The 25,760-nt window shown below is 43.5% G+C and overlaps 1 protein-coding gene across 2 annotated transcripts in view; it reads right to left on the bottom strand.

Annotated features, from left to right (window-relative positions):
* The window catches only part of Stx18 (syntaxin 18), a 130,364-nt gene that overhangs the window by 17,652 nt on the left and 86,952 nt on the right, over positions 1-25,760 (bottom strand). For both annotated transcript variants that reach the window (XM_004669830.2, XM_045133450.1), the window contains 4 exons: positions 21,743-21,858; positions 19,784-19,861; positions 19,555-19,621; positions 4,748-4,860 (listed from right to left, as the gene is read on the bottom strand). In XM_004669830.2, the coding sequence (XP_004669887.1) occupies positions 4,748-4,860; positions 19,555-19,621; positions 19,784-19,861; positions 21,743-21,858 (374 nt within the window). The remainder of the gene's footprint in view (positions 1-4,747; positions 4,861-19,554; positions 19,622-19,783; positions 19,862-21,742; positions 21,859-25,760) is intronic.

The raw sequence follows: 25,760 nt of genomic DNA, 5'->3' as shown, positions 1-25,760 counted from the left end.
AGCTGTCTCTGGCCAGGTCTCAGCCAGTCTCTCCAAGCATCCGTCCTCCTCCTCCCTTCTGTGTGCTTCACTGACCTCTGGAGTCTTCTTTGATGACATTTCATACTAATTTCCATGCTTTGGGGCCTCTCTGCATTCACTCAGGCTGTTCCTTCTGTGTAGAACTTTCTAAGCTTCCATCTTTTCAGGTGCCACCTCAACTTCTCAGGGCTACCTCTTCTTGTGGTCCCCTTGACTCTCTGCCTGAACTCTGTCCCCACCTCTGCCTTCTCTTAGGGCAGAACATGCTTTCTCTTGGACCTAGACTCTTATCCTCTCTCTGGCAATGATGACCTTCCTAGGGGCAGGAACTCACTTGAGAAAAATATTTGAGTGCTCAGGAATCAAGATGGGGAGAAGGTAGAAAGAAAAGGCATCTATTAGTCATCGACAGGCCAATGGGAGCACAGAGGTTTGACCGTGTTGACTAAACAACAAGTACCAAATGTCATGTCATTTCAAATGACAGAGTACAATAGGCAATCAACCACCTTATTCTCTACCAAACACTTGTCCAAGTGACATCTTGGGCCTTGAAAGGGAAAACAGTGAGAACACATAAATAAAAGATCATACAGACCAGGTGTAAAAGCTCTTTGTCAACTGCAGCACACTTAGCAGAATGTCTATACACAAGAAGATCCAAAGGAAAGGACAGATACAGAGCCCTGTGAAGTGAAGCTGGCTCTAGGGATAAGAGATTTACTGTCAACACCAAGGCTGGGATGGACAGAAGGGTCTATAGCCAGGAAGGCAGGCAGCACTATGGAAGTCTTCCTCACATATACATACATATATCTGGGTAGTGGCTCTAACCTTGCCTAGTGCCTGGGATTTCCAAAGTTCACAGCCCTAAGCTCTCCCTGCTCACTCCAATGGTGACTTGGTTTTCACCTGCACACTCAGCAGATACTTCAGACTGAACACGTGTGGACAACATGTGGAGTCCCTTCCCAGTGCACTCCTCCAGGCTTGTTGCCAAGTCTCACCTCCAGCTGTGCTCATCTTAGGCAGTGATGCCCCTTCTGCCAGCTGCTCCATGCACTAGCTGGCCTCAGGACCCAAAACAAGACCCAAATGCTTTTACCTGGCTCCACTGTGAACTTCCTGGCAATAGATGTTATATGTCTGGGTTGCCGCAAGAGATTCTTGCCATGCCAATCAGCCTCCATCCCAACTCCCTATCAGGAGTCACAGAGTTTTTCAGATATAAGCCAGAACCCGTCATGCCCCAGCCTCAGAATATCCATTGGCTTCTCACTGTGCTGAGATCCAAAGGCGGTCTAACTCAGCATATGCGCCTATGTGGTACTGCCACTGTGTGTCTCCCTCCTCCTCCCCGACAAGGATATGAGGTGGTACCCTGGGGTTGGCACTTGCTTCTCCCTGACTGCTGATGATACTGATTCCTTAAAGGACTTAACTGCCTTCTGTAGATACTCCCTTAACAAGATCTTACAGATAGCCTTCGCCCCTTTTTCAATTGGGTTGTCTTTTAGTTTTCAGTCAAGAGGTTTTTCAGAATCTAGATAAAAGTCTCTTACAAGGTGGTTTGTGAATATTTTCTCCTATCCCATGGGTTATCTTTCCACTTTAGAGTACAAAGGCTCTGAGTTCTAGGGACTACTATTAATCTCATCTCACTGCAAGGTGGGTATTATTGCCCCCATTTAAAAATAGTCAAACCTATGTATGCTCAAGTGCTTCCACAGAGTGCCCTCCATGTGCCCTCTGTTTTCTGCACACTGCTCAGAGCTCAACTGGGGAGTGAGTTCCTCCTTCACAGCTGGGGGCTGTGCAATCAGGGACAACCTCATGATAATACTGACTGTCACGTAAAGCACTTTTTCTCTACCAGGGTCTTCTTCCCATGGGGAAATAACCACACAGCATTCAAAGCAACCTGCACTCTAGGCAAAGCCTTGTACATATCCATGCTTCCCAACATGCACTTTCTGAGTATCTGCTGGGGGAGAGTGTTGATCTGGGGCTGGAACCACCACTCTGTGGTAAGTGCACAGAACGCAGAACCCCTGATTTGTGGAACTTGCATGCTTGCAGGAATATGGGGAGCAAAGAACACAAATAAATGCTGGGACAAAGAGCAGGAAGACAAGAAGTGTAAGGAAGGCTCAGCCCTCTAGCTTCTTCTTTCTGTCAAACTTCCCTCTGGACTCACTCCACTTCCCTCTACAACATTCCTGTTGGCACCTCACCTTCACAAGTGCTACAGCCAGCTCCTGACCTAATCTTCTCCTCCCCAGCCTGCAGTTGCTGGTTCCTTCTAGGTGCTCCAGTACAGCACCCTCCATCACACTCTGCAACTCCACATATAGGAGACAAACTAGCTCTACAAAGACATGCATCTTGATGCTCTATCATGATTGGTGCATTCCACCCACACCATGTTGTGGATGACTACCTTACCACCCACACCTTGTTGTGGATGACTACCTTACTAGCTCATCTGCCTTAACAATCTATTTCAACAGCTGGAGGGTGTGACAGTCTTTTGTGCCATGCCCCATGGCCCTGCTCCTGCCCTGAGGGCTCTACCCTGCCTGGAATACTCCTGTCAAGGGGGCCACCAACTTTCTCCCTTGCTTCCCTCATGACTTTACCACATAACCAAGCTCACCAGCCTCTTTTCACCTCACCCCCAACTCCATTCACAGACACACCATAATGGAAGGGCCTATGTGTAATGACCTAACCACTGATTCCCCTCAGTGCTTTAGAGCCCCTAGCACCCAACTCAGTGTTTGGCACAATATTCAGGGTAAGGAGAGACCTGGCTGGAATCTGGAAGAGAGTCAGCCCCCAGACAGTTAGCCTATCTAGTGCTGGAAAGTGCTAGATGAGCTACTGGGGGAAAGTGGCCAACAACAGTGTGAGCCATCAGGGGCCTAAGCTACTCAGAAACAACCAGCCAGACAAGAAGTACACACTAGTACAATGGTGGCTCACAGCCTTGGTGGGTAACCAATGGCTTTCTGGTTGGCTAACAGATCTGCTCTGATGGGGAATACCAGCAACCCTACTGAGGAGGGCCCTCTGTGGAATGGGGGCAGAGAAGAGGGAAAAGATGGCAACAACACATGATGTATCCATATAAAATATATTCTTAATGTTAAAAAAGCCTATTAAATTAAAAAATTAAAAGATTTATTTTAGTTTTTAATGTGAAAATATATTTCTTTGTGTTTAATGTAGAAAAATGATATATGATTATAAGGAAAATAGCCTAAGCTAGGGTTAGGGATACAGCTCAGTGTAGAGTGCTTGCTTATGAAAAAAATTCATTGTGAGCTTGGGGCCCAGACTGGACCAGGTACTTAAACATCTTCCTATGAGATCCTCTTCTGGCAGTCCCCCAAATCAATACTGGTTTTCCCCGCTGTGATCAGTCCTTACAGTACAGTATTCCTTGAATGAATGAATGAATGAATGAGTCTGACCTCAGTAAAGTTATGATGCCCCTCCTATGTATGATGCCCCTCCTATGTCCTATATCTTCTGAGAAGCAGTGCTCCTGGCCTTGTGGGTGAGACTTGGGCAAAGAACATAGGAGGCATGCAAGGCTCTGCCCACAGGACCAAAGTAGGATAGGCTGAGGCTCTGCAATCAGAAATTAGCCATGTGGAAGGCTTGGACTATCCCTTTCTTGTGCTGAGCTTTGAGCAGCTATATAAGCTCTGCAAACCCCAGCTTTCGAAAGACCTGGTGAGCCACCAGGCCTGTGGCACAGCCAGCATAAGCGGCACAATGAAGGGCTTCACAAGCATTTGTTCTCACTTGAGGACGGGGCTCTGGCTTCTTACAGGCTGCTAAGCCACAATGCACAGGAAATACTCTTGCTTATAATGTATAGGAAATCAGGGCAATAAAAGAAACCTGGGTGTAAGATGGGCTTCACAGCAAACCTATCCACAAATGAATCCTACTTGCCACACATGAGCTTTCACCTTGGTCAGGTGACCCAGCCTTTCAGTGGGCTCCTCTAATAAAAAAGGTTCATGATACCCACTCTAGGGCCAAAGTGAGGATGTGATGGTAGAACATATGTTCAGGCCTCTCTCAGGCTTCAAATACTTCCAGGAGGTAACACTCCAGCTATGCAGTGCTCTGAGCAGCATTCCCCACCTGAGGCATGCAGGAGTTATGCCCAGTAAATGAACCACAACAATTCATATACATATGTTTTACTGTGCTCATCACCATGGGCTGTGTATTAGGAACTGTTTTAAGTCATGAGCCAACCAGAATCCATGACAGCAGGAAGCAACCCACTCTTGCATCATACCCCATTGGCTTGCATAGCTATGGGCAACTCCTGAGAAAGCATGCCCCACCCTAGGGCAGTAAGGCTTCTGGTGCTGGTAAAGAGCTCCACTGTGGCAGGGAGGGCACATCCCTCTCCAGAGACTCTCCAGCAGACAGCTCTGGCAGTGCCTCCTCAGTCTAGGGCTCTGGTTCACACCTTGCCCAGCACAGGCCAGCAACCCTCTCTCCTGGGCCCCACCAGCCTCCAAGTGATCTTGTGACTCCTCCCACCCAACTGACAAGTTGCTGCCACCTCCTGGCCTCCTATGCTTTATGTAGCTGCACACCACCATGGGCCAGGACTGTTAGCTTTTTCCTGCTTTGTAGACTTGCTAACAGGCTATAGGGAAGAAATGCAAGGCAAGATTTCCATTTTAATTCACACCTGGGTATTCTTCAGTCACAGGTTTTTCTTCAGAGTCTTGTGAAGCATTTTCTGCCACCGGCTCAGAAGATGTGGATTCTCTCTTGGTATTTGGCTCTGGTTCCAGCTTAGATCTAAAAATAAGTCATTAGCAGCAGTCATCTAATTACTTCCCAAATAGGATTTCTTTTTACAACAGAAGGGGTCATGTGTGACTCCTACATTTTTGTTCCATGTTCCTCCACTGGGGAGCAGTTGCTGTCTTGGTCTCAGAAGTCACATTGATATATCTCACAGTATACTTACTGAGAGGACTAACATGGCAGTTTGCTGGGGGCTAGGGGAGGGGAAGTAGGTACCACCCTCTGCATTCCCAGCCACAGCAGGGTGTCCAGCTCAACACAATGCCAGTGCAGGCTTATGGCCCTATACACTATTCCAGAAATTTCCCACTAGTGCAAAAACTTGAGTATAGGGCTGGAGAGAGATGGCTTAGCAGTTAAGGTGCTTGCCTGCAAAGCTAAAGGTTCAATTCCCCAGTGCCCATGTAAACTAGATGCAAGGTGGTGCACATGTCTGGAGTTCATCTGCAGTGGCTAGAGGTCCTGACATGCCCATTTTTTCTCTCTCTCTCTTTACCTGCCTCTTTCTCTCTCAAATAAACAAGTACCATTTTTACACTGTTGAATATATGTATAAATGTATACATACATACAAACATGTAAGAAATATCATAAAATTATCTGTGAAAGCACAGATATTTAACAGGTAATCAATACAACTGACTTGATCCTTCCTCCCATTTTTTCCCACAGGTTTCCTCTCATGAGGTGGCATCTTTCATGAGAGGCTCCCCCTGGATTTATCTGAAAAGGCCCTAGCAAGTCGGTGCCCCATCAGCTGTGAGGGGGAGCCTCCTGCCCTCTGCGCCCTGTTTGCTGCTTAGCTCTAGCTCCTGCATTAGTGCTGGCATGTATGCAGTGCCTATATGGTTTGGAAAGAGGCCTCTAAGGCCATGTGTTGAAGGGTGTTTGCAAGTGCATGGCTTTACTGGGAAGTGGCAGCACCTTTAGGTAGTAGGGTTATGAAAGGAAGGGAGGGATGGAGGGAGGGAGGGAGGGAAGGAAGGGATGGAAGAGAAAGAAAGGAAGGGAAGACCCCTTCCTTTCTCTCTTTGCTTTTTGGCTGTTATGTAGAGCACAGGGTTCTTTTGCAATGGACTCCTGCCATAGATATAATGTGGCATCAGGGATATGTAACCACAGGCTGAAACCTCTGAGACAGTCAAAATTAACCTCCCCTCTTTAAGTTGCTAATCTCAGGTACTTTGTTAAAATAATGGGAAGCTGACTACGTATTTGATAAATATATGTTGAATGAATGAATGCTTTCTTAATAGCAACAAATCACTAACAAGAAAGGAAAAAAATAGCTATAAAATAATGATAGGAGATAGAAATTGGCTAGGCAGCTTGGGGGTTTTACAGGCCCAAACTGATAAGCTTTCTCTTGGCTAAGTGCAGGAATTATCCTTGGGCTTATAGGAAAAATCTAGGTTATTGTACTTTATTGCAGGTCAGAACTCAGAAAGGTCTGGTCTTTCCTTATCTCTGCCCCCATCCCAGGGTGTCCTTATACTCCCTACCTACAGAATTATCATTCTGAGAAGACTGCCCCTTTCCAAAATTCCTGACCAGCCCCAGACTCCTGATATCAGGAATAAAAAAAAAAAAAAAGTCACTCATCCATGGGGCTCATAAAAAACCCATAAACCTGGTCTTTCTCATATAGCCACGCCCTATTAAAAATACCCACACAAGTTGGGCTTCTCCAACCCCCTCTTGCCTCAATGGGCAAGAGCTCTACCTGGCTTCCTTCTCTTAGTTTTGGGCTTAAGCCCGTCCCCCCCCCTTCTCACTCCCTCCTAAAGTTTTAAGCTATAATAAAATCTGTCTGAACTATATCCATTGGTCTGTAGATTTCATTGTTTGAATTCCTAAGACAAGGATCTGGGAAAACCCCAAATTATTGGTACAATGTTGTACAAGAAACCTCCAAATTCCTGTATCAATATTGGTGTTTATGGGTTGGAGAGATAGCTTAATGGTTAAGCACTTTCCTGTGAAGCCTAAGGACCCCGGTTTGAGGCTCGATTCCCCAGGACCCACGTTAGCCAGATGCACAAGGGAGCGCACACATCTGGAGTTTATTTGCAGTGGCTGAAGGCCCTGGCGCACCTATTCTCTCTCTCTCTGTCTGTCGCTCTCAAATAAATGAATAAAACTAAACAAAAAAATTAAAAAATATTGGTGTTTAGAATTAGGCAGAGTGATATACAACTATAATCTCATCAACTGGGAGGCAGAGACAGGTGGACGGCTATGAGTCTGGGACCAGGCTAAGCTAAAGCATATTTGTTTCAAACAAACAACCCTAACACACAAACAAAAGAGATCAAAATAAAATAATGGGCTTTGTAACAGCTTTACCAAAATTTTTATAAAACTAAGAAAATTACAGGCAGAGTGCTAAAAAGATCTATGACCAACTCCATGTCATCAGGCAGTAGACCGTAATGAAAAGAACCCGTAAACACATATTAGGATGACCTACTAGTGACAGTTAAAATTTACTGAAGACTCCGTGTGTATTAGGCATTCCTCTAAACACTTTTTATTTTTAGTTTTTTGAGGTAATGTCTCACTCTAGCCCAGGATGACCTGGAATTCACTATGTAGTCTCAGGCTGGCCTGAAGCAAATAGTGGTCCTCCTACCTCTGCCTTCTGAGTGCTGAGATTAAAGGCATGTGTCACCATGCCCGGCATTGTAAGCACTTTATATAGGTAAATTTATTTCTAAAATATTCCTCTAAGGAAGGTAATAGTATTAATGATCTTTTTTTCTTACTTCTCTTCCTCTTTTTTTTTAAACAATCACTTTGTATACTTATTCTTACGTAGTAAATGTTTTGTTCTTAATTTTTTTAAATTATTTATTTATTTGAGAATGACAGACACAGAGAGAAAGACAGATAGAGGGAGAGAGAGAATGGGTGCGCCAGGGCTTCCAGCCTCTGCAAACGAACTCCAGACGCGTGCGCCCCCTTGTGCATCTGGCTAACGTGGGACCTGGGGAACCGAGCCTCGAACCGGGGTCCTTAGGCTTCACAGGCAAGTGCTTAACCGCTAAGCCATCTCTCCAGCCCTTCTCTTCCTGTTTTTAACAGAAGGAAATGAAGGCCTATGGGTGTTCAGAGATTTGTGTGGGTCATACAACGCATGAGTATGTTCAATAATATATGTTGGTGAAAGGATCTCAGGACCCAGCTCCAGAATCCATGTTGAGTCAGTCAATGAGGAAAGCCTTAAAGTCTTCTTGTATAGATAGAATTACTTTAACTATTATTGTTGTTTGGTTAAATGGATGGGGATGTTAAACCCACCAGACTGTTCATTAAATACTTAAGGAATTTCTCATATATTAATGCTATTCTCATTTTTGGTTAGAGAAATCTCTTTTAGATGATAGTGATCACTGGGGAGACTCAAACCTCATAAAATTGCTGAGAAGAGAACTAAGTGTGGTGGTACATGTCTTTAATCCCAGCACTTGGGAGGCAGGTAGGAGGATCACCATGAGTTTGAGGCTACCCTGAGACTACATAGTGAATTCCAGGTCAGCCTGAGCTACAGCAAGACCTTACTTTGAAAAACCAAAAGACAAGTGCTGGTGCTACATAGGCGACTGGGGGAAATGACCAAGATCTGTCCAAGCAACACATTGTTTAACCTAATTAGCAACAAATAACCAGATGTGATACCCACACAAGTGCAATACTGGTACACAGCCATGGTGAGGAATCAATTGCTCTTGATTTGGCTAACTGATCTACTCAGTGGTACTAGACCCATAGCTGCAGCTGGGAAACAAGTCAGAACCATTCCCAAACACAAGCCCACTCTACAATATCAAGCTACCATCAATCACGGGGCATAAGAGGGCCTAAACCTACCATACTGTCTATCAAAAAAGTAAGTGTTATCTCAATTTTCCGGGTGCTAACTTACTCTCCGTTGGAGAATCTGCTTCTCTTTTCCAGATAGATGCAGATCCTAAGAAGAGAGCTGCCCCAACATACCTTAAAAGGGGCCCAACTGAAACTAAGGACAACTGGCGAAATAAGCAAGGGTGATGTTTTCCTGTGAACCGGATACCAGCACAAAGGGGAAGGAGATCAACGCAGAGAAAAATCAACTCCTACCAAATCAGAGAGCCAGAGCCTCAGAGGCCCCCAACACCTCAGCACTGAAGCAGACCAAAAATGAACCCAACATGGCTCAGGGAAATTTTGCGGAAGAGGGGGCGGAAAGAATGTCAGAGTCACATGTTGGGTCATGATATGCAGAGACATTTATCATACCAATAACTGGGGGCTAACTCCACAATGCACGACCCATTTTCATTAACAAGGAGGGTCTAATGGGAGGGGGTAGAACACAGATGAGCCTAAATACCTAAATAATGGTACCAAACTGCCCGTATTTACTGAAAAGAAAACTAATAAATTAAATTAAATTTAAAAAAAAAAGACAAGTGCTGAGGAGATAGGAAAGTATTCAGCACTGAGACATCTGTATCACAAGGTAGGGGAGGAGTGCTTTGCAATACTGTCTTTGAGACACACAAAGTGACTGTGGCATTAATGACCTCACAGTGACTGATGCTACCTACACAGGACCTGCATAACAGAAGGGAAGAAATGATGATATCAAAACAGACCATGGACTAGTTGGAAAGAAGGGATTCAGTGGAGGGGTAGGGAGAAGGACAAAGGAGGGTGTTAAGAAGGGATTGTGATCATGTTATATTGTATATATGTATGGAGGTTGTCAATAAAATTTTAAAAAACTAAAAATGGAACAAAAGGGGCTGGAGAAATAGCTTAGCAGTTAAGGCGCTAGCCTATGAAGCCTAAGGACCCAGGTTTGATTCCCTAGTACCCACGTAAGCCAGATGCACAAAGTGGCTCATGTGTCTGGAGTTCGCTTACAGTGGCTAAGGGCCTGCCACGCCCATTCACTTGCTCTCTCTCTATCTGCCTCTCTCTCAAATGAGTGAAAAATGGAAAAAAGGAAATGGGTAGAAGACTTGAACAGACCTTTTAGAAGGAAATATACAAATGATCAAACAGACATTCATAGGTGATTAACTAATCAGTGGGAAATGCAAACTAAAGGCACAGTGAGATTATTCTGCTCATCCTTCAGAGCACCTGAAATACAATCCTCAGCAACACCTGGTGAAGAGAGAGGTGTCAGCACTCTTTCACACAGCTGGAAGGTGTATGAACTGGTGTGACTGTTGTAGTTAGCTTCTCATTCCTGGGACAATCACCTGACTAAAAGCAGCTGATGGGAGACAGGGTTTATTTTGATTTTGTATTCTCAAGGGGAAGCTCCATGATGGCAGAGGAAAGATGAAAGAAAAGGCTGGACATCACCTCCTTGCCAATATCAGGTGGACAACAGCGGAAAGCCAGTGAGTCAAACTCTAGCTAGGGGGAGCTGACTATAATACCAATAGGCCCACCTCCAAGAACACACCTTTTCCAGTAAGGCTCCAGGTCCCAAACTGCCACTCGCTGGAAACTAAGCATTCAGAGCACAAGTTTATGGGGGACATCTAATTCAAACCACTATAGTTGCCACCTAAGGAAATTTAAGGCTATGTTTCACTAAAACTATAACAGATTAACTCCTTTTAGGTATTTACCAAAGAAAACTGAGAAGGTATATCCTCATGAAGGCTTATAAAAAGAATGTTCACAGCTACCTTATCTATAGTAGTAAAAAATAAAAAGTGTAAACAACCAAAATGCCTACAATATGAGGATAAGGAAGGCAACTGTGGTACTTAAGCAATGCAATACTATTCAGCAAAAAAAGCACAAATTTTTACTAGTAGATACAATCACCCAAATAAGTTTTAACAATGTGTTAAGACAATAAGCCAAATAAAAACACAACTAAGGGAAGGGAAAACAGCTCAGAGGTACAGTGCTTGCCTAGCATGCTGGAGGCCCTGGGTTTGATCTCCAGCACCACCGAACAATCTCAAAAGAGAATAGGCGGAGTTTATTCCATATTTGACATTAGGTATATAAATATGATTAAAAGATTTAATACTTATTATATTACTTCAAATTAATTTTGGAATTTAGTAATTGAGAACCTGACACATTAGTCAAATTTCAAAATGCCTTGAAATAAAACATTCATGTACTAGAATTTTCAGATTTTTCCCAGACAGTAAATGAGAAATGGCTTACTATTTCTTAGCCTGCTTCCCACCTGCAAATGGGATTACCCTTCTTGCACTACTGGTTTATCTGTAAGAGCTCACTCAGCACAATCAATAGCCCACATTAACAGCCCCAATCAGCTGTCATTACTACTATACTGCCGCCTTTGCCATTATCACTGTGTAGACAAGAAAAGGCAGAGTGTTTTGATAAAATGAACTTTTTGAGACATGGTGTACATTTTTTTCCAGTAAGATGTACACTGCACTTCTCACATTGTTGTGACAGAGTATCTGACATAAACAACTTAAGGGAAAAAAGATTTATCCTGGTTGCCATTCAGGGGATAGAGTCCTTCATGGCGGGGAAGGCCTGACAACTGCGCTGCAGCCATGGGAGCACAGGGCTGCATGTTACATGGCTGTGGTAGTCAAAGCAGAGAAATCACTGGAACCAGAGACTGGCTACAACCCTCAAAGCCTCTACCCTTACCCATTTGTTCCAGCTAGGACCCACATCCTAACTGCTCCATAGCTTCCCAAAACAGCTCTACCAGCTGTTTTGCTTAGACATATGAGTCTGTTGATGACATTTCCCCTTTAAGCCACAACACAGAAGAGAGGAGCTAAAACAATCTACACATGATTCTTAGAATGCCTTTGGAGAGAAGGATACATGCTGGCACAGTCTACCCAAGGGGACTCTGTTAGGTCTCCAACTGCTGGTCTAGGCTGTTATGGAGTGGGAAGGCTCTGGGATATTTTGATGGATCAGCCAGGGATAGGTCTGGTGTGGGAGCTGCCAGCCACTTCAGATGAGGCAGCCTTGTCTTGGCCATGTTGCTCAGCAGATGTCCTGAAAACTCACAGACTGTTTGGGCTGGCAGGTAGCACCAGCAATTCTACAAATTCCACAGGTTGAGACCTGAGCCATTCTGCCATTGACTGGATGACTGCTTTGAAAAAGACACATTTAGGTATGGAGAAAACGGGATTGATTCTAGACTGCCACTTACTTGCTATGCGATCTTTAGTGTATTTCAGTTCTCCAAGTTTTCTTCTGGAAAATGCTACCCTTCTCCAAGGACTCTTGCAAAGATGAAATGAGATCACCCAGAAGAAAGTGCCTAGTTCAGGGTGTGCCTCCAGCAGGTGCTCTTGGGCTGCCTCTAAGTTCCCAGCCTTAGTTTCCTCATCAGGAAACTACTATCTATACTTTCACTCCAATTCCCACCACATGGATCATTCTAGCCTTCTCTCTTCTGTTTTTGTGACAGAGAGAAACCTGTCTCCCAACTGCCTCCCACTACTCAATGTTGCTGCAACAACTTATTAACACAGAGTAAACAATTACCATGTAAAACAATGCTGGGATCTTCCCAGACAAGGTATCACCTAATCAAGATTTTGAGAGAGCTGTAAGATTCTTCAAAAGACATTCCAGGCTGAGGGACTCAGGAGGGGACCTGCTGGGTCAGTGGATATTTCTAAAGACACAGAATTCTCTGATAGAATCATGGTGCAGCTGTCAAACATCAGAAAAGGTACAGCATCTCTCTTTTCCTCAGCAAAGAGTTCAGGTCAGAATTACCTCTCCTATCTTCTTATTTCTCTTTAGTCTCCTCTTTTGAGTGGTTCCTTTGGTCTCTCCTACAGTTTCTTGATCTTGACATTTGATAATGTGCCAGTTACTCTGTAAGACATTTCCCAATGTGAGTCCAATGCTTCCTTGTGGCTGGAGTCAGGTAACAGATCTTTGGCAGAAGTCCTAAGAGTACAGCTGTGTCGTTCCTGTGGCATCCTGTCAGGCTGCATGTGTCTCACCTTGCTCATTAACTAGACTGTGGGTGGGTGCCTGGACCCTTGTAAGGTTTTCCTCCCCTTCTGCCAGGAACAGCTGTGGGGAGAGTGCTTGTTTGTTTTTTTAAAAAAACTACAATTTTATTGACAATATTTATACACATATGTAATGTATTTTTTGTTCATTTTTGTTTATTTATTTGAGAGTAACAGAGAGAGAAAGAGGCAGGTAGAGAAAGAGAAAGAATGGATGCACCAGGGCCTCCAGCCACTGCAAACAAACTCCAGACGCGTGCGCCCCCTTGTGCATCTGGCTAACGTGGGTCCTGGAGAATCGAGCCTTGAACCGGGGTCCTTAGGCTTCACAGGCAAGCGCTTAACCGCTAAGCCATCTCTCCAGCCCAGGAGTGCTTGTTTTTATGTTGAAGTTGTCCATGAATCTATTCCTGTCCAGATGTGCTCTTTCACTAAATGGGTTATAATCTGCTGTATTGTGCAGTTTTTTGCTATCTCTATGTCAAAATTAGCCAACAGACTCTAGCTGCTGTGACTCAGTCACATCCCTATCATTCTCTGATACCCCCCTTGCTTTCTACGACAATGAATGTGCTAGGCTCATTTCATACTTCCTCTTCCCTAGCCCAAGAACAAACTCATTTCTCTAGGAAGGCTGGTTTCTTGAGGCTGGAATTTTTACTGAGAAACTAAGACCTGGACTATGATTGTTTTCAGGGCAGGACAAGAAAATGCAAATATCCATTGTTATACATACACTACTACCACATTTACTTTTATAATGAGCTGTGGAAATTAAAAAACACAAATTTATGCTATTATCTTTCATTCTAACCCCAAACCACAGGATTCATTCATCCTGGCTTCTTCCTAGTCCCTTCTCCTACAGTGAGAAAACTGGCCTCTGATCTGCCTCTGTATTTATTATGTGATCACTACTCCTTCTCCTGGTGAGGATGCACCCCTGTACTTGTGGGGCTCTCCCTGCTCCTGCTGACCACCTTGACCACCTGCCACACTCTACTGGACTGCAAGGGCTCTTTACCACTGCAGACACTCACCTCACCCATCCCATCTCATGGCTTCCAGACTGAGTGGTTCAGGAGGGGGAAGCATCCTTTAGTGTCTATCAGCCTTTGTGTCTGGGATACACTAGTGCCAGTTCTCAATGTAAAATCTGTAAGAGGCTGTGGAGTAGCAGACTGAAATAAAGGTACTTTTACCTAAGTGATAAAAACCAGTCTAATTATATTCAGAATGTCTACTGATATCCTCAGAGAAATTCCTAGCTAAAGGCAATTTGGGGGAGAAAGCAATTTTAAAAAGTCATCAGAAAGATCAGTTTATACACTATGAATTACTTAAATGGAATTTCTTTAACTAAAGGCTAAGTATTATATAGCTGCAAGAAACACAATTTCCACCTGACCAACATCTATTTCCAGGACCCTTACTTGAAAAGTTCAGGATTCTATTTTAAATGGATAGAAAGAGATAGGAGGAGGGAGGGAAGAGAGAGAGATTTTTAAAAATAAGAAAATACAGGAGAGAAGCTCTTTGTAAATCTTAAATAGATCCTATCCAAATATTACAGAAAAGGATTTAGTATTCCAGATATATGTATTGATCTTTCATTTCAACCCAAGAGGGTAGAAAGATGTTTTCTATGTAAAATATCAAAGTACTAGGATTTCAAAAAGCTGCATTCCTTCAGGCACAGATTCTGTGGATCTCCCAAATTACTACCATCCTGATTAAGCCTCTTTCTCCATCACAGTCACTCATGTAACAGATCTTTAATGGGAATCTACTATATACTAGGAATGCCTTTTTTTGTTTGTTTGTTTTTTTAAGTAAGTGCTACTCAAAGTGTGGTACACAGGCCAGAACCAGACCCCTGACTGCTCATTTCTGGTCTGTGGTGAAGAGCAAGAACTCAGAGCAACTTGACATTGTCTTTATTCAGAGGGTTCATCTTGCTAAACATGACAGAGACCAGCTCAGGTGTCACCAGACTGCTGTAGCAGGTCACCTGAGGCACAGCTGTGAATCTGTCATGCACAGTGGACTATACAATACTCTGTGACAGATGGTGAAAACTGCAACAAAAAAGTGACCCTTCCCTTCAGGGAGTATGTTTTAGGCGAGGGTCAGCACACTTTTTCTGCAAAAGGACCAGAAGGAAAGTATTGTAGGCTCTATTTCACATTCTTTTTTACTTTTCTAAATCTTTAAAATATATGTGCATGTATATAGATAGTATATAAAACCATGCTTAGCTGGAAGACTGTACAAAAATGGAACAAAGTCTAGAGTGGGCCCCAGGCCAGGTTGCTGATGCCTTTTGTAGACAATGAACAAGGTTCCTGTTATAGACAGTGAATGGAGCAAAATTAGCAATGTGGGCCCGACACCACATCTGCTTATCTTCACTACTACTGTTGCCACCATTACTACACCCACTGCCATGACACTGGCTGAGCGCTTATGTATGTGGGATACTGAGTAAAGGCCTTGGCATGAAGAGGCAAGACACAGCCCTGCCCTCATGTTTCTTCAGAATAGCTTAGGAAATACTCCTCTTTAGAACTTATATTATTATTTACAGTTGGGCATACTCATATAACTGCTAGCTACAGTGACAACTCAGCAAGTGCCGAGAAGCTGTTCAGCCTTCTGATAACATTCTGTAACCTGCTCAATATTTGAAGACATTATCTTTGACTAATAGGTTTTGTTTTTCTTAGTTCTCCCATGAGACAGGGAAAGCAGCTAAGTCACCACTCACTAGAACCCTGTGCTAGAAAAGCAAAGGGTCCAAATGACAAACCAAACCTGTCAAACCTTAAAGTAGGGTTAAGCTGAGAAACAGAAGCAGCCTCAGACCACGCACTGCAGGGCAAAGAGGAACGGAGGGCAGGACCCTGAGCCTCAGTTCAGGTGACTGTGCCCTTAGAAAGGAATCCTCTGTGTCAGCAGAATAGAGCCTCAGAGGTTGGTCTTGATTTCTAGATTGCTACCTGCCTCCACTGAGAGCCAACCACATACAACCTGACGATCGTCTGGAGAGAGAACATGCTTCTGATTATCTCAAATGGTTTTGATGAGAATACATACCAAGGAGGGCATGTAATGACTATGCCAAATTAAATCAGAACCAAAATATTAGTGCTCAGGAAGAAGACAGGGTGGATTTAAAATGCTTTAGTGCCAGTTATCCCAATGTTACACCTAATCCTGCCCATACCTTTCTAGTGTACAAGCCTTTACTATGCATGCCAAATGAGCCAGGAGTGAGCCCCCTCTCAGCAGCAGTTCCTTCATTCAAGAACCAGCAGCTGAGCATCCACTTGTGACAGGATCAGATTAACATGCACAAGACTAGACATAAAAGACACAGGCCCCTACCTTCAAAAGACTTACAGTCTTCCTCAGGTGAAAACAGAGAACTGGGATGACAACACTTACAGCACTCTTCTCTAGCTGTGGCGGTAAGTATCACTGTCAGCTATACAATGGGCCAAGGTGGTGTGGGGACATCTCAGTCAATGTCAGCTGTATGGGTGTGTGTTGCTCCCAACTGTGAACAACATGCAGTGAACTTGCTAAGAGAAACATCACTCTGCCTGCAGGAGCTGGGAGAGATTATGCCAGATGCACAGGGCAGGCATATTCAAAAGGAACATGGAGGAAAAAATAGAGAAATCTGCAAGGATTAAGGTACAAGAGAAAGGTCTCTACAGAACAAAGGCCTGACAGAGTAAACATCACTAGGGACTGAGAAACAGGTGATGGTACAGCCGAACAGCTTGAATGTTTGTTATATGTGATCATCCTTTGTGAGACGTGGGATTCAAGCAAGGGATAAAATCACATATTATGTTTTAGGCAGATGCCTTTTGCCCAAATGTGAGGAATTACAGGAGGTCAGGAGTGGGATACCTGCTTGTGATCCTACAATCTCAACGCTTAGGAAGCTGAGGTGGTGTGACTGCAAGTTCAAAGCCTGCCTCAAAAAGACCCCCCCCCCCAAAGAAAACCAGCCCCAAAACAAAACAAAACAAAAACTTAAACCTAGAAGGAGAGGGCTTGACTACAATGGGTAGGGTCACAGAGTTATTCCCTCAAGTCTTCTGCTCAAAGTTAATGAGGGCAGCTGTTTGGCAGGAGGCAACCCTATACTTCACAGTCTAAATGAGAACAATTCCCATCTGACTGATTTCAATTTGTATTTCAGTGGGAATCACTGTCAAGGACCAGGAACTAAGGCTGTAGACACAAACACCTCTTTTTGATTTACCTGGGATGTGTGCTTGATGTGTACCTGCAACAGGGCAACACACAGCAACTTCTCCTTCTTGGTGGATGTGAGACTCAGTGACCACATCTTGAAGCAAATCACACATCATCAGAGTCTGACTTGCTCTCTTATTTCCTGCCTGGGACACTGTTCACCCTCCTCCCCATGCCTGGACTGCTTTCTTTTCAAATTCACCTGCCCAGATGGGATTCTTTAAATAGCTAAGAGGAATTGCCCTCCTGGGAGAATCTACCCATAACCTTCAGGATCAAACATCAGTTCAGCTGTAGTAGTGCTGGTCAGCTAACCCAAATTTGCTGAGCCAGTTTCCTCATCTATGAAATGGGATACAGTATCTCTTAATAAGGTTGTTCAAGGACTAAATGAAATAAATTAATGCTGCCTGGCACATGATAAGTGCTTAACAGCAGATAAGCATGTAAGTTAACATCTACTAATTCACTGCAAGTGTTTTACCTGTACAACTCATTTTGTCAAATCACCCTACAAGTTAAGCACTATTAATTATCCTATGTTACTGACAAGGAAAATATGCAGGTATTCAAAGTCACACAGCTAACAGAGCCAGGATTCAAACATATGGTTACAGATTCTGGGCTCCTTGCACTGATAGGCCACTTACCTGTACTGTTTTCCCTCTCCTGATCCTGTAGCTCCTTTTTCATGCCAGCCCAGCTCTCAGCAACCAAACAGCCCTAGTGTTTCTCTGAAATGCTACCTCAGTGCATTATATCATGAATCATAACTGTCTGCTGCCAGGTAACTCAACTGTCTACTTACTCACTTCCACAAATGCTTCTACCTGGTGGCATTTCCAATGTCCAGTCTGTTCAGAAGAGAGCTCATGTGGCAGCCTTTGACTGTCACTGTTAAGGGTATGCTCATATCTGAAAACTTCGGCTTTGGAGAGTTCACACCGTCTTATCTGAAAGAACAGCTCCCATGTCTGAACTGTATGTTCAAATAGTGTGGTCTCACAGTGGCTTAATGGGGAGTTCTGGGAGTTTTGAATTTTCATGTGTTAGGTATAATTGTCCTTATGCTACCAGTCCCTAACAGAGAACTGTCTCGTATCATGTGCTGTGCATAACTCCTCCAGAAGATTTGTGGAAGCGAGCCCTGGTGTACTTGGTACTTTTTAACAAAGACTTTGTCCTTTTGCTGCTCTACTTGATATCATTTTCCTGTGAAAAGCCATAACCAGGAACTGGCTATATGCTATGTTCTATAAGTCTTCCCAGCAAGTCACTGAACCAGAAAATTGTGATAGGAAACCCAGACACAGTAAGAATGAAGAAAATGTATCTTGAAGTCTTACATAAAGCAAGTGGCTTTCCCCACAGAGCCATCAATCCAGCCCCTTGAAGCATTATGAAAATCTAGTTCCTGAAAGAATGTCTTCAACTAATAACAATGCTAGTTTAGAAATGGTTCAGATCTGGCATGGGGACAGAATCCTCACTGCCTCATTGATTTGTTTCATTGTCCAAGCAAGCCCACCAGCTGTAAAGAAGTCAATGAGTGAACACAGAACCTATGCTGTAGAAGTTGGCATGCAGCCAGAGGATGACAGATACACAGACAGGTGTCATGGCAATGACACTGTGCTGGCTCTGCTGCTGATGGCTCTTATGGCTGTATAGTCTTGAACACGCACTCCAACCTCCTGGGGCCTTTATGGTACCAAGGGTGGGGGTGCTCAGAACAGTACCTGCATGGAACGGGTGCTGGGGTGGGGGAGGAATGTGTTCAGAGCGCAGAGTAACTTGCAAGTGTTCCGTCATACTGCCAGCGACACAAGGAAGCTCATGGAGGAAGCACTGGTCTCAGTGAAAGCTCTTCCCTCAGAAAAACCATTCAGAGAAGGTGGTATGGAGGCAGAGGCTCAGGTAAAATGGCTACAAGTGGCCTACCTCATTGGGTAACTGAGAAACAAAATGGGAAGCTGGGTGTGGTGGCACCCACCTGTACACCCTGTACTTTGGGTGCTGAAGCAGGAAGACTGTGAGTTCAAGGCCAGTCTGGACTGCAAAGTGACTTTGAGGCCAGTCTGGGCTACATAGCCAAACTGTCTTAACTTGCAAAAAGAGAGAGAAACAAAATGGACAGTTCAGCCACTATTATATGTGGGATCACCATGAGTTACCAAACCTGCAGGATGTCAGTGTCTTTAACCAGAGAGCAACAATACCTGCATCACTGGGTTAGTGAGCTTAGCGGAGTGGCCAACACTGTGCCTGGCACATGATGAACACTCAGTAAGAACTGGCTACACTAGTTTGTGAAGAAATTCCAGCACAATTCCCCACACTGAGGGAATAATCTATAACCCTGAGCTGCCATTACTATGATTCCTCTTAGCAGAGGAAGAGCCACAAATGCAATACTTACAGTCTCTTCTTATCCACCACTCGTTTCACTCGGATGGCTCTTTGTTCTGAGTAAAGTTTACACACTCCTGTTGAAGGGGAAATACCAGAAGAGAGACTATTTCAAGTGGCTTCTCAGGAAAGGTGTCATTAAATCTAATGAGACACAGCGGTTTTCTACTAGCAAAGCTGTATTCTGAATTACATCTACTATAAAACCCCACATTTGACCTTTAGAGAAAATGAAATACTTTTTAAGTAGTCTTCAACAAAATCCAAAACAGCAGTCCTGTGCTCCTTTACTTGCTGGGAATGGATATCCTTGTGGGCTGTAAGAGAAAAGGACAACACTCAAGCCTCTGTATTCAACAATTTCTGAAAAATAATTCATCACTTTTCTTAGAGCAGCTTTTTTATTGAAAGTAATTTTAAAAACACAGCTATAAAACAAGACTTGTGACAAGTGAGACTACATTTTTATTTTGAGACTACATTTTTAAAAGTAAGATTTATTAGGCTTTACCAAGTGAAAGATTAAACTCATAAGAAACTCCAGTCAAATAATTTCAGTTTATGACAGCAGTCAGGGAACAGATGCATACAGCCCACAGTCCTTTCTCTAGATCTGATCTGGCTGTATTAACAGCAGCTGGCATTCATGCTGACCTCCATCCAACATGCTTAAATCACACATGCTGAACACGTACTCCACCTGCCTATGCTTGCACTCGATCCCTCAGATACTGAATTACACTATCCCACTCTCCATGATCCTTCTATGATGCCAAGCCACAACAATGCCTTTCTCGCTTGAACTACCACAAAGAAGTCTGGTAAAACAGACCTAGGAGTTCTAAAGTCTGTGTTACTGATTTTGGTAAGATGATGCCATATGTGGAGAGGGTGGGTGCCTGTGTGCAAGCAAGTGTTTAACAATGCACATATGAATTGCAAATGAGCCAAATGGCAGTTTTCACTGTGTCTGCTTCCTACCTGAAGGCCACTAAGGACAGAGGTGCTACTACACAGCCTAAGATCACTTGGCTGCATGTATCCTTGAGTATTGGAGATACAGGTTATGTTTTTACTTTTTTAAAAATTTATTTTTTATTTTTTTGGTTTTTCGAGGCGGGGTTTCATTCTAGTTTAGGCTGACCTGGAATTTACTATGTAGTCTCAGGGTGGCCTTGAACTCATAGCAATCCTCCTACTTCTTCCTTCCAAGTGCTGGGATTAAAGATGTGTGCCACCATGCCGGCTCCAGGTTATGTTTTTAATACAGAACTGAATAACCTGAGATTCACAGAGGAATTGGGACTGCAACACCGCACACAGAAGAACTTTGTGTGCATGTGCATGCTTTTTTTTTTCCTGGCAAGATTGTCTACAGCTTTCATGTTTCACCCAGAAACTTCCCAAACTGAAGTGTCTGTCATGAGCACAACAGCATCCTGCAAGTCTGACCTCTGTAGTCTTAATGTATTCTACCTGCCTCAGAACACAGACAAGAATTAAGGAAGAGGCATGATGAGGAAGCCATTCTACCACCTCGGTGAGAGTTAAACTCAGTAAAGGAAGCTAATAACAGCCTCCTTACACCAGACAGGCTTCTAAGCATATAATAAGAATGTAATTGAATGCTAAGGTATATGCCCAATAATTGTCTACATTGTTTAAATGAAGAGCTTAGGACCAGAGAGATTAAGTGACTTGTCCGAGGCCATACAGGCAAAATGTGGCAGAGCTGGGGTACATATCTTGGCAACCACGGTTGCAAAGTTTTCCTTATGAAAGCAATATGAAAGTTTACTTAAGTAGGACATACAGACTCTTAGAGCACTCCCTTCCATCCTTAGCCACATGCCAGTCACCATGCCACATGAAGCATAGGAATATATATGCCCATGAACATACACAGCAATGCTGTACCCACATAATCTGTTTTTCCTGACCTTGGCCTCTTGGCCAATTTCTGATTCTGTTTTGGGGATGTTCTTTCCATTCCTGCCTCCCATGTGTTTAACCTGAATTATAGTCGTCCATGACTTTGACTGCTTAGGTTAAGTGTGTTTGAGGACAAGAAGGAGACTAAGCTTTAAGCCTGAGGATGGCAAAGAACATAAGAGGGAATCATAGGTGGCACGCCACATGAATCTTGTTTAACTACTGGAATTTTCATGGTTGTCTGCTTGCATCGTTCAGTGTTTCACCTTCAGTTCTGAGTTGATGAATTGCTTCTGAACAGGTCTTCATGAATATCTGAGCATCCTGGTCTATCTGGTCTCGCTCTGTGTCTGTCATCTTCCCATATTCAGACATGATATGGCTACAAAACAAAAAGGAAGAAAGTGAGGGCAGCAGCAAGTGACGACACACTGCAGTATGGGTGGACTGTAAAGAGAAGAAAGGTTTCCCTGACCACATGGCACTGAAGCTAAGACTTGGAGGAGGAGGAACTGGCCACTGGCCAGGCTGACAGGGGGAATCATCTAGATAATAGTGGAGCAAAGGTGTGAAGTACAGTCTTCTGATTTGCTTCAATGGAAGTAGCCAAGCTAATGGGCTGCAGCATGCAGACTTGTTAGGAACACAGGCTTCGAATCTGAGAACACGGGACCACTTCAGAATGTTATACAACTCACTGACTGGTTAGATTCACACTAGAACTTGACCCTGTGTGTTACAGGGACCCAATTTGGGCAGAAGCTTCTTGACTATACATACATACATACATATACGTGTGTGTGTGTGTGAGAGAGAGAGAGAGAGAAAGAGAGAGGGAGGGAGGGAGGGAGGGAGGGAGGGAGGGAGAGAGGGAGGGAGAGAGGGAGAGAGAGAGGGAGAGAGGGAGAGAGAGAGGGAGAGAGGGAGAGAGAGAGAAGGCAAAAGAACCTAGATTCAAGGTGCCCACAGCCCAACTGAGGTACCATTGCTAGGGTCCAAGAAGAGAAGAAGACAGGAAGGGTGTGCACTGTTCATGGCTGCACCAGAGTGACAAATATGAAACATTTACAGGAAACATGGGCTGCCTGGATATGGAGGCCTAAGAGAAAGCTGGGACACACCTCTAGTGCATGAGCACATAGCATGCTATGATGATGGAAGAAGACATAGGATTTGAGGGACAGATAACAGTGCTAGTCAAAAACAGCAGGCCAAACTTAGGTACATTTAGGGGATGGAACCCCTAGGAAAGGTTCTAGGCTAGAGAGATGGCTCAGTGGTTAAATGCACTTTCTGCACAAGCATGAGAGCCAAGGAGGCCCAAGACTGCCTGAGTTCAAATCTCCAGATGCCAGGTAAAACAGATGGATGCATCTCTGTGTGCCAGTAACCCCAGTCCCACGGCACAGTAGACTGCAGTTCGGAGCACCACAAGCTTTAGAAAAAGTAAAAGTATACTCCATCTCAAAAGCAAGATGAGGTGGCAAAATGATGAAGCAGCTACTACAGCTGAGTGACCCCTACTGTAGAAGAGTATACAGGGCACAGACACCCATACCACACATCACATTACACATACACACAGAGCAAAAACTAAAAGGCTACCATTTAACGTTCTGTTATATTTTGAAAACACCAGATGTACAGTAAGCAAAAGTCATGAGGCCTTGCTGACGACGCAGTCTCAAATTCAGTTGTAGTAACAAAAGTATTACTAACCTGAAAAGGTTAAATATCTAAATAATTCTAAAATAAATAACCTCATAGAGCAGATATATGTAACATAACAATTTAATTATTTCCTTGATTATTTGTAGAGAAATCAATTTATTGTGGTATTAGATTCAATTAGAGGAGACTATGTAAGGTATGTGTTTGGATCAGTACATTTATTTCAGGGAGAAAGGAGGAAAAAAGCAAGTAGTAAAAGTTTATTAATTAAGAAATGTAAATGAATATATCATCTTTATTTGGTTAACTGGTATATTAAGAAGGACAAGCTCAAAGTCAAAACATTGGCATTCTTCTGCCTATTAATCTACAAATATCTACTACCTGAGGAAGATAAGACGAGAAAGACAAATGTTTTCTATTCTCTTGTTAAGGTTATTAAAATGCTATAACAAAAGTTAGATGATAACTATATTTTTGCTATAAATATTATCTTAATAAATTAACTTCATAATACTGGACATGTTATAGTCAGTATGTGATATGAAATTAAACTGTTTATGCCTAAGTGAATATAGAACCAATTTCCAACAAACTGCATGGCAACAGGTAAACACTGACAGGCCTATGTATATGCATATGTTTATCTCATAAAATGAAGATTAATGGTTATTTACATTTTCCATGCATTGACATTGACCACTGTTCTAATCCAGGGAATTGCACATTTAACTACTTCATTCTCAAAACTCTGAGATATGTGCTATTATAGTCTCATCTTATACATGAAACAACTGAGGTAAAGAGAAGTTATGCAAACTGTCAAGGATACATAGCCTGTCATTAGTAGAGTTGAGGTGTGATTCAAGGCATCTGTGCTCTGGAGTATCTTATTTGCAAACTCCTGGGGGTATCTTAGGTTGTAAAAGGCAGAAGAATTCAGATGAGAGGATGCTTGCTTCCCACTAGTTGGTGGGGTGATCTATGAACTGATCTTGAAAGGCAGGCTGGCTGAGCAGGGTAAGTAACAATGGAAGCAGGACAGACAAGCCAGTGGTCCCGACAGGCTGGAGCACAGGTTAGGTGGAAAGGGGCCTTCAGAGCAAGTCAAGGAACTTTATTCTGCAGTTGATGGAAAGGCTGAGCCTGCTGATATGCAACAGCTTGTCACATGGAACAGGTGTGGAAGATCACATACTGGCTCACTGACCTTAGACAGAAAATCTTGCCTTATTCATCTCTGTGTTCTATTGTAACAGGTAATGGTACAGTAAATTTTCGTTAAACTGGAATTTAAGAAAAGGGCTGCTGAGTATGGTAGTGTACATCCATAATCATAGCATTGTGGAGGTGGAGGCAAGAGGCTCACAGCTTGGGCTACATAAGGAGATCCCATTTCAACCAAATGAAAGGAGGAAGGAGGAAGGGATCAATGGTAGAACTTGGGTGGCAGCAGGGGTTGGAAAGGGGAGATGAATCTGATTTGTAGAAATGCCTGGAAGAGAAGGACTATTGCAGACAAAGCATCTGCACACCTGAGCTCTGTGAACAAGAAGGCAAAATTACTACCATCACATCAGTACTCAAACCCATGAAAGGACAAGGAATAGTGGATACTCTTCAGAACAAATGTCCTGTGAGCAACACATTGCTTTGAAAAAGAAAACCAGGCAAATGGTCTTAGTCATTTGTGTTAAGGTCTTGAGGAACTTAGGGAGGTCTTAAGGAAAAATGGATCACTTTCTAAATAAAGGAAAGTGAAAAACCACTGTGATACACAGTACAAGGACAACAGACCTAAGCCCGAGCTAAGAATATCTCTAATGCAAGGACAATGGTCATCATGCTTAATTAACTTCATGAGCAAGAAACTGTTGCCATCTAAGCCCTTGCAGTAGCAGATGGTTTCCATAGTCTGGATGCTTAATGATATGTATTGCTTAGCTCTTCTTGGGTTAACTTGATCTTTGAATTTACTCTTCAGAGAGCTACCAGGAAAGTCTGGCCCCTTACAGAATGCCAGCAGTGAAGCCAAAGAGCCATGTGTCTCCAAACTTATGGAGGATGCCATAGGTTAAAAGCCATATGGAACGTTTTCTACTGAATCTAGTTTCTGGCCCAAGAAATGAGAGACAAAGATTAAAATATAGTTTTCCTATCATCGCCATCCTGAGTGGCCCTGATGGTGCCTGGCAGTGATGTCCATGTTCTTCCCCCAGAGGACCACATCTCTTTCCCCATCCTCAGGGTCAGGAGCCACTGCTCCCTGTCCTCCTCCATCTCTTGGCCAAGGGATGGCCACTGTCATGAATCAGCGTGTATCTCTAGGGCTTACATTGGGTCTAGCACAGGGTGAATACTAGTGCCTACTACTTACTACTGTCCACTCTTCTTTCTAGATAGTTCCTAGCACATAAACAAGGACTTTGTTCATCCTAAAGAACAAACAAAACATGATACACCTCCAATTCCATGCCATGTCTACCGGCTACTGCCCAATTTCTCCCCTGTTCCACAGCACTTTTTAGAGAGGTTTCCATTGCTGTCTCCCTTTTCCTGCCAGTGTCTCTTGAACCCAATCTAACCAGATCTCTTCCCCTCCTCATTCCAACA

Source organism: Jaculus jaculus, chromosome 14 (assembly GCF_020740685.1).
Source record: "Jaculus jaculus isolate mJacJac1 chromosome 14, mJacJac1.mat.Y.cur, whole genome shotgun sequence".
Lineage (NCBI taxonomy): Eukaryota > Metazoa > Chordata > Mammalia > Rodentia > Dipodidae > Jaculus > Jaculus jaculus.
Note: the sequence above shows the minus strand (reverse complement) of the source record. Positions and strands in the feature narration are given on the sequence as shown.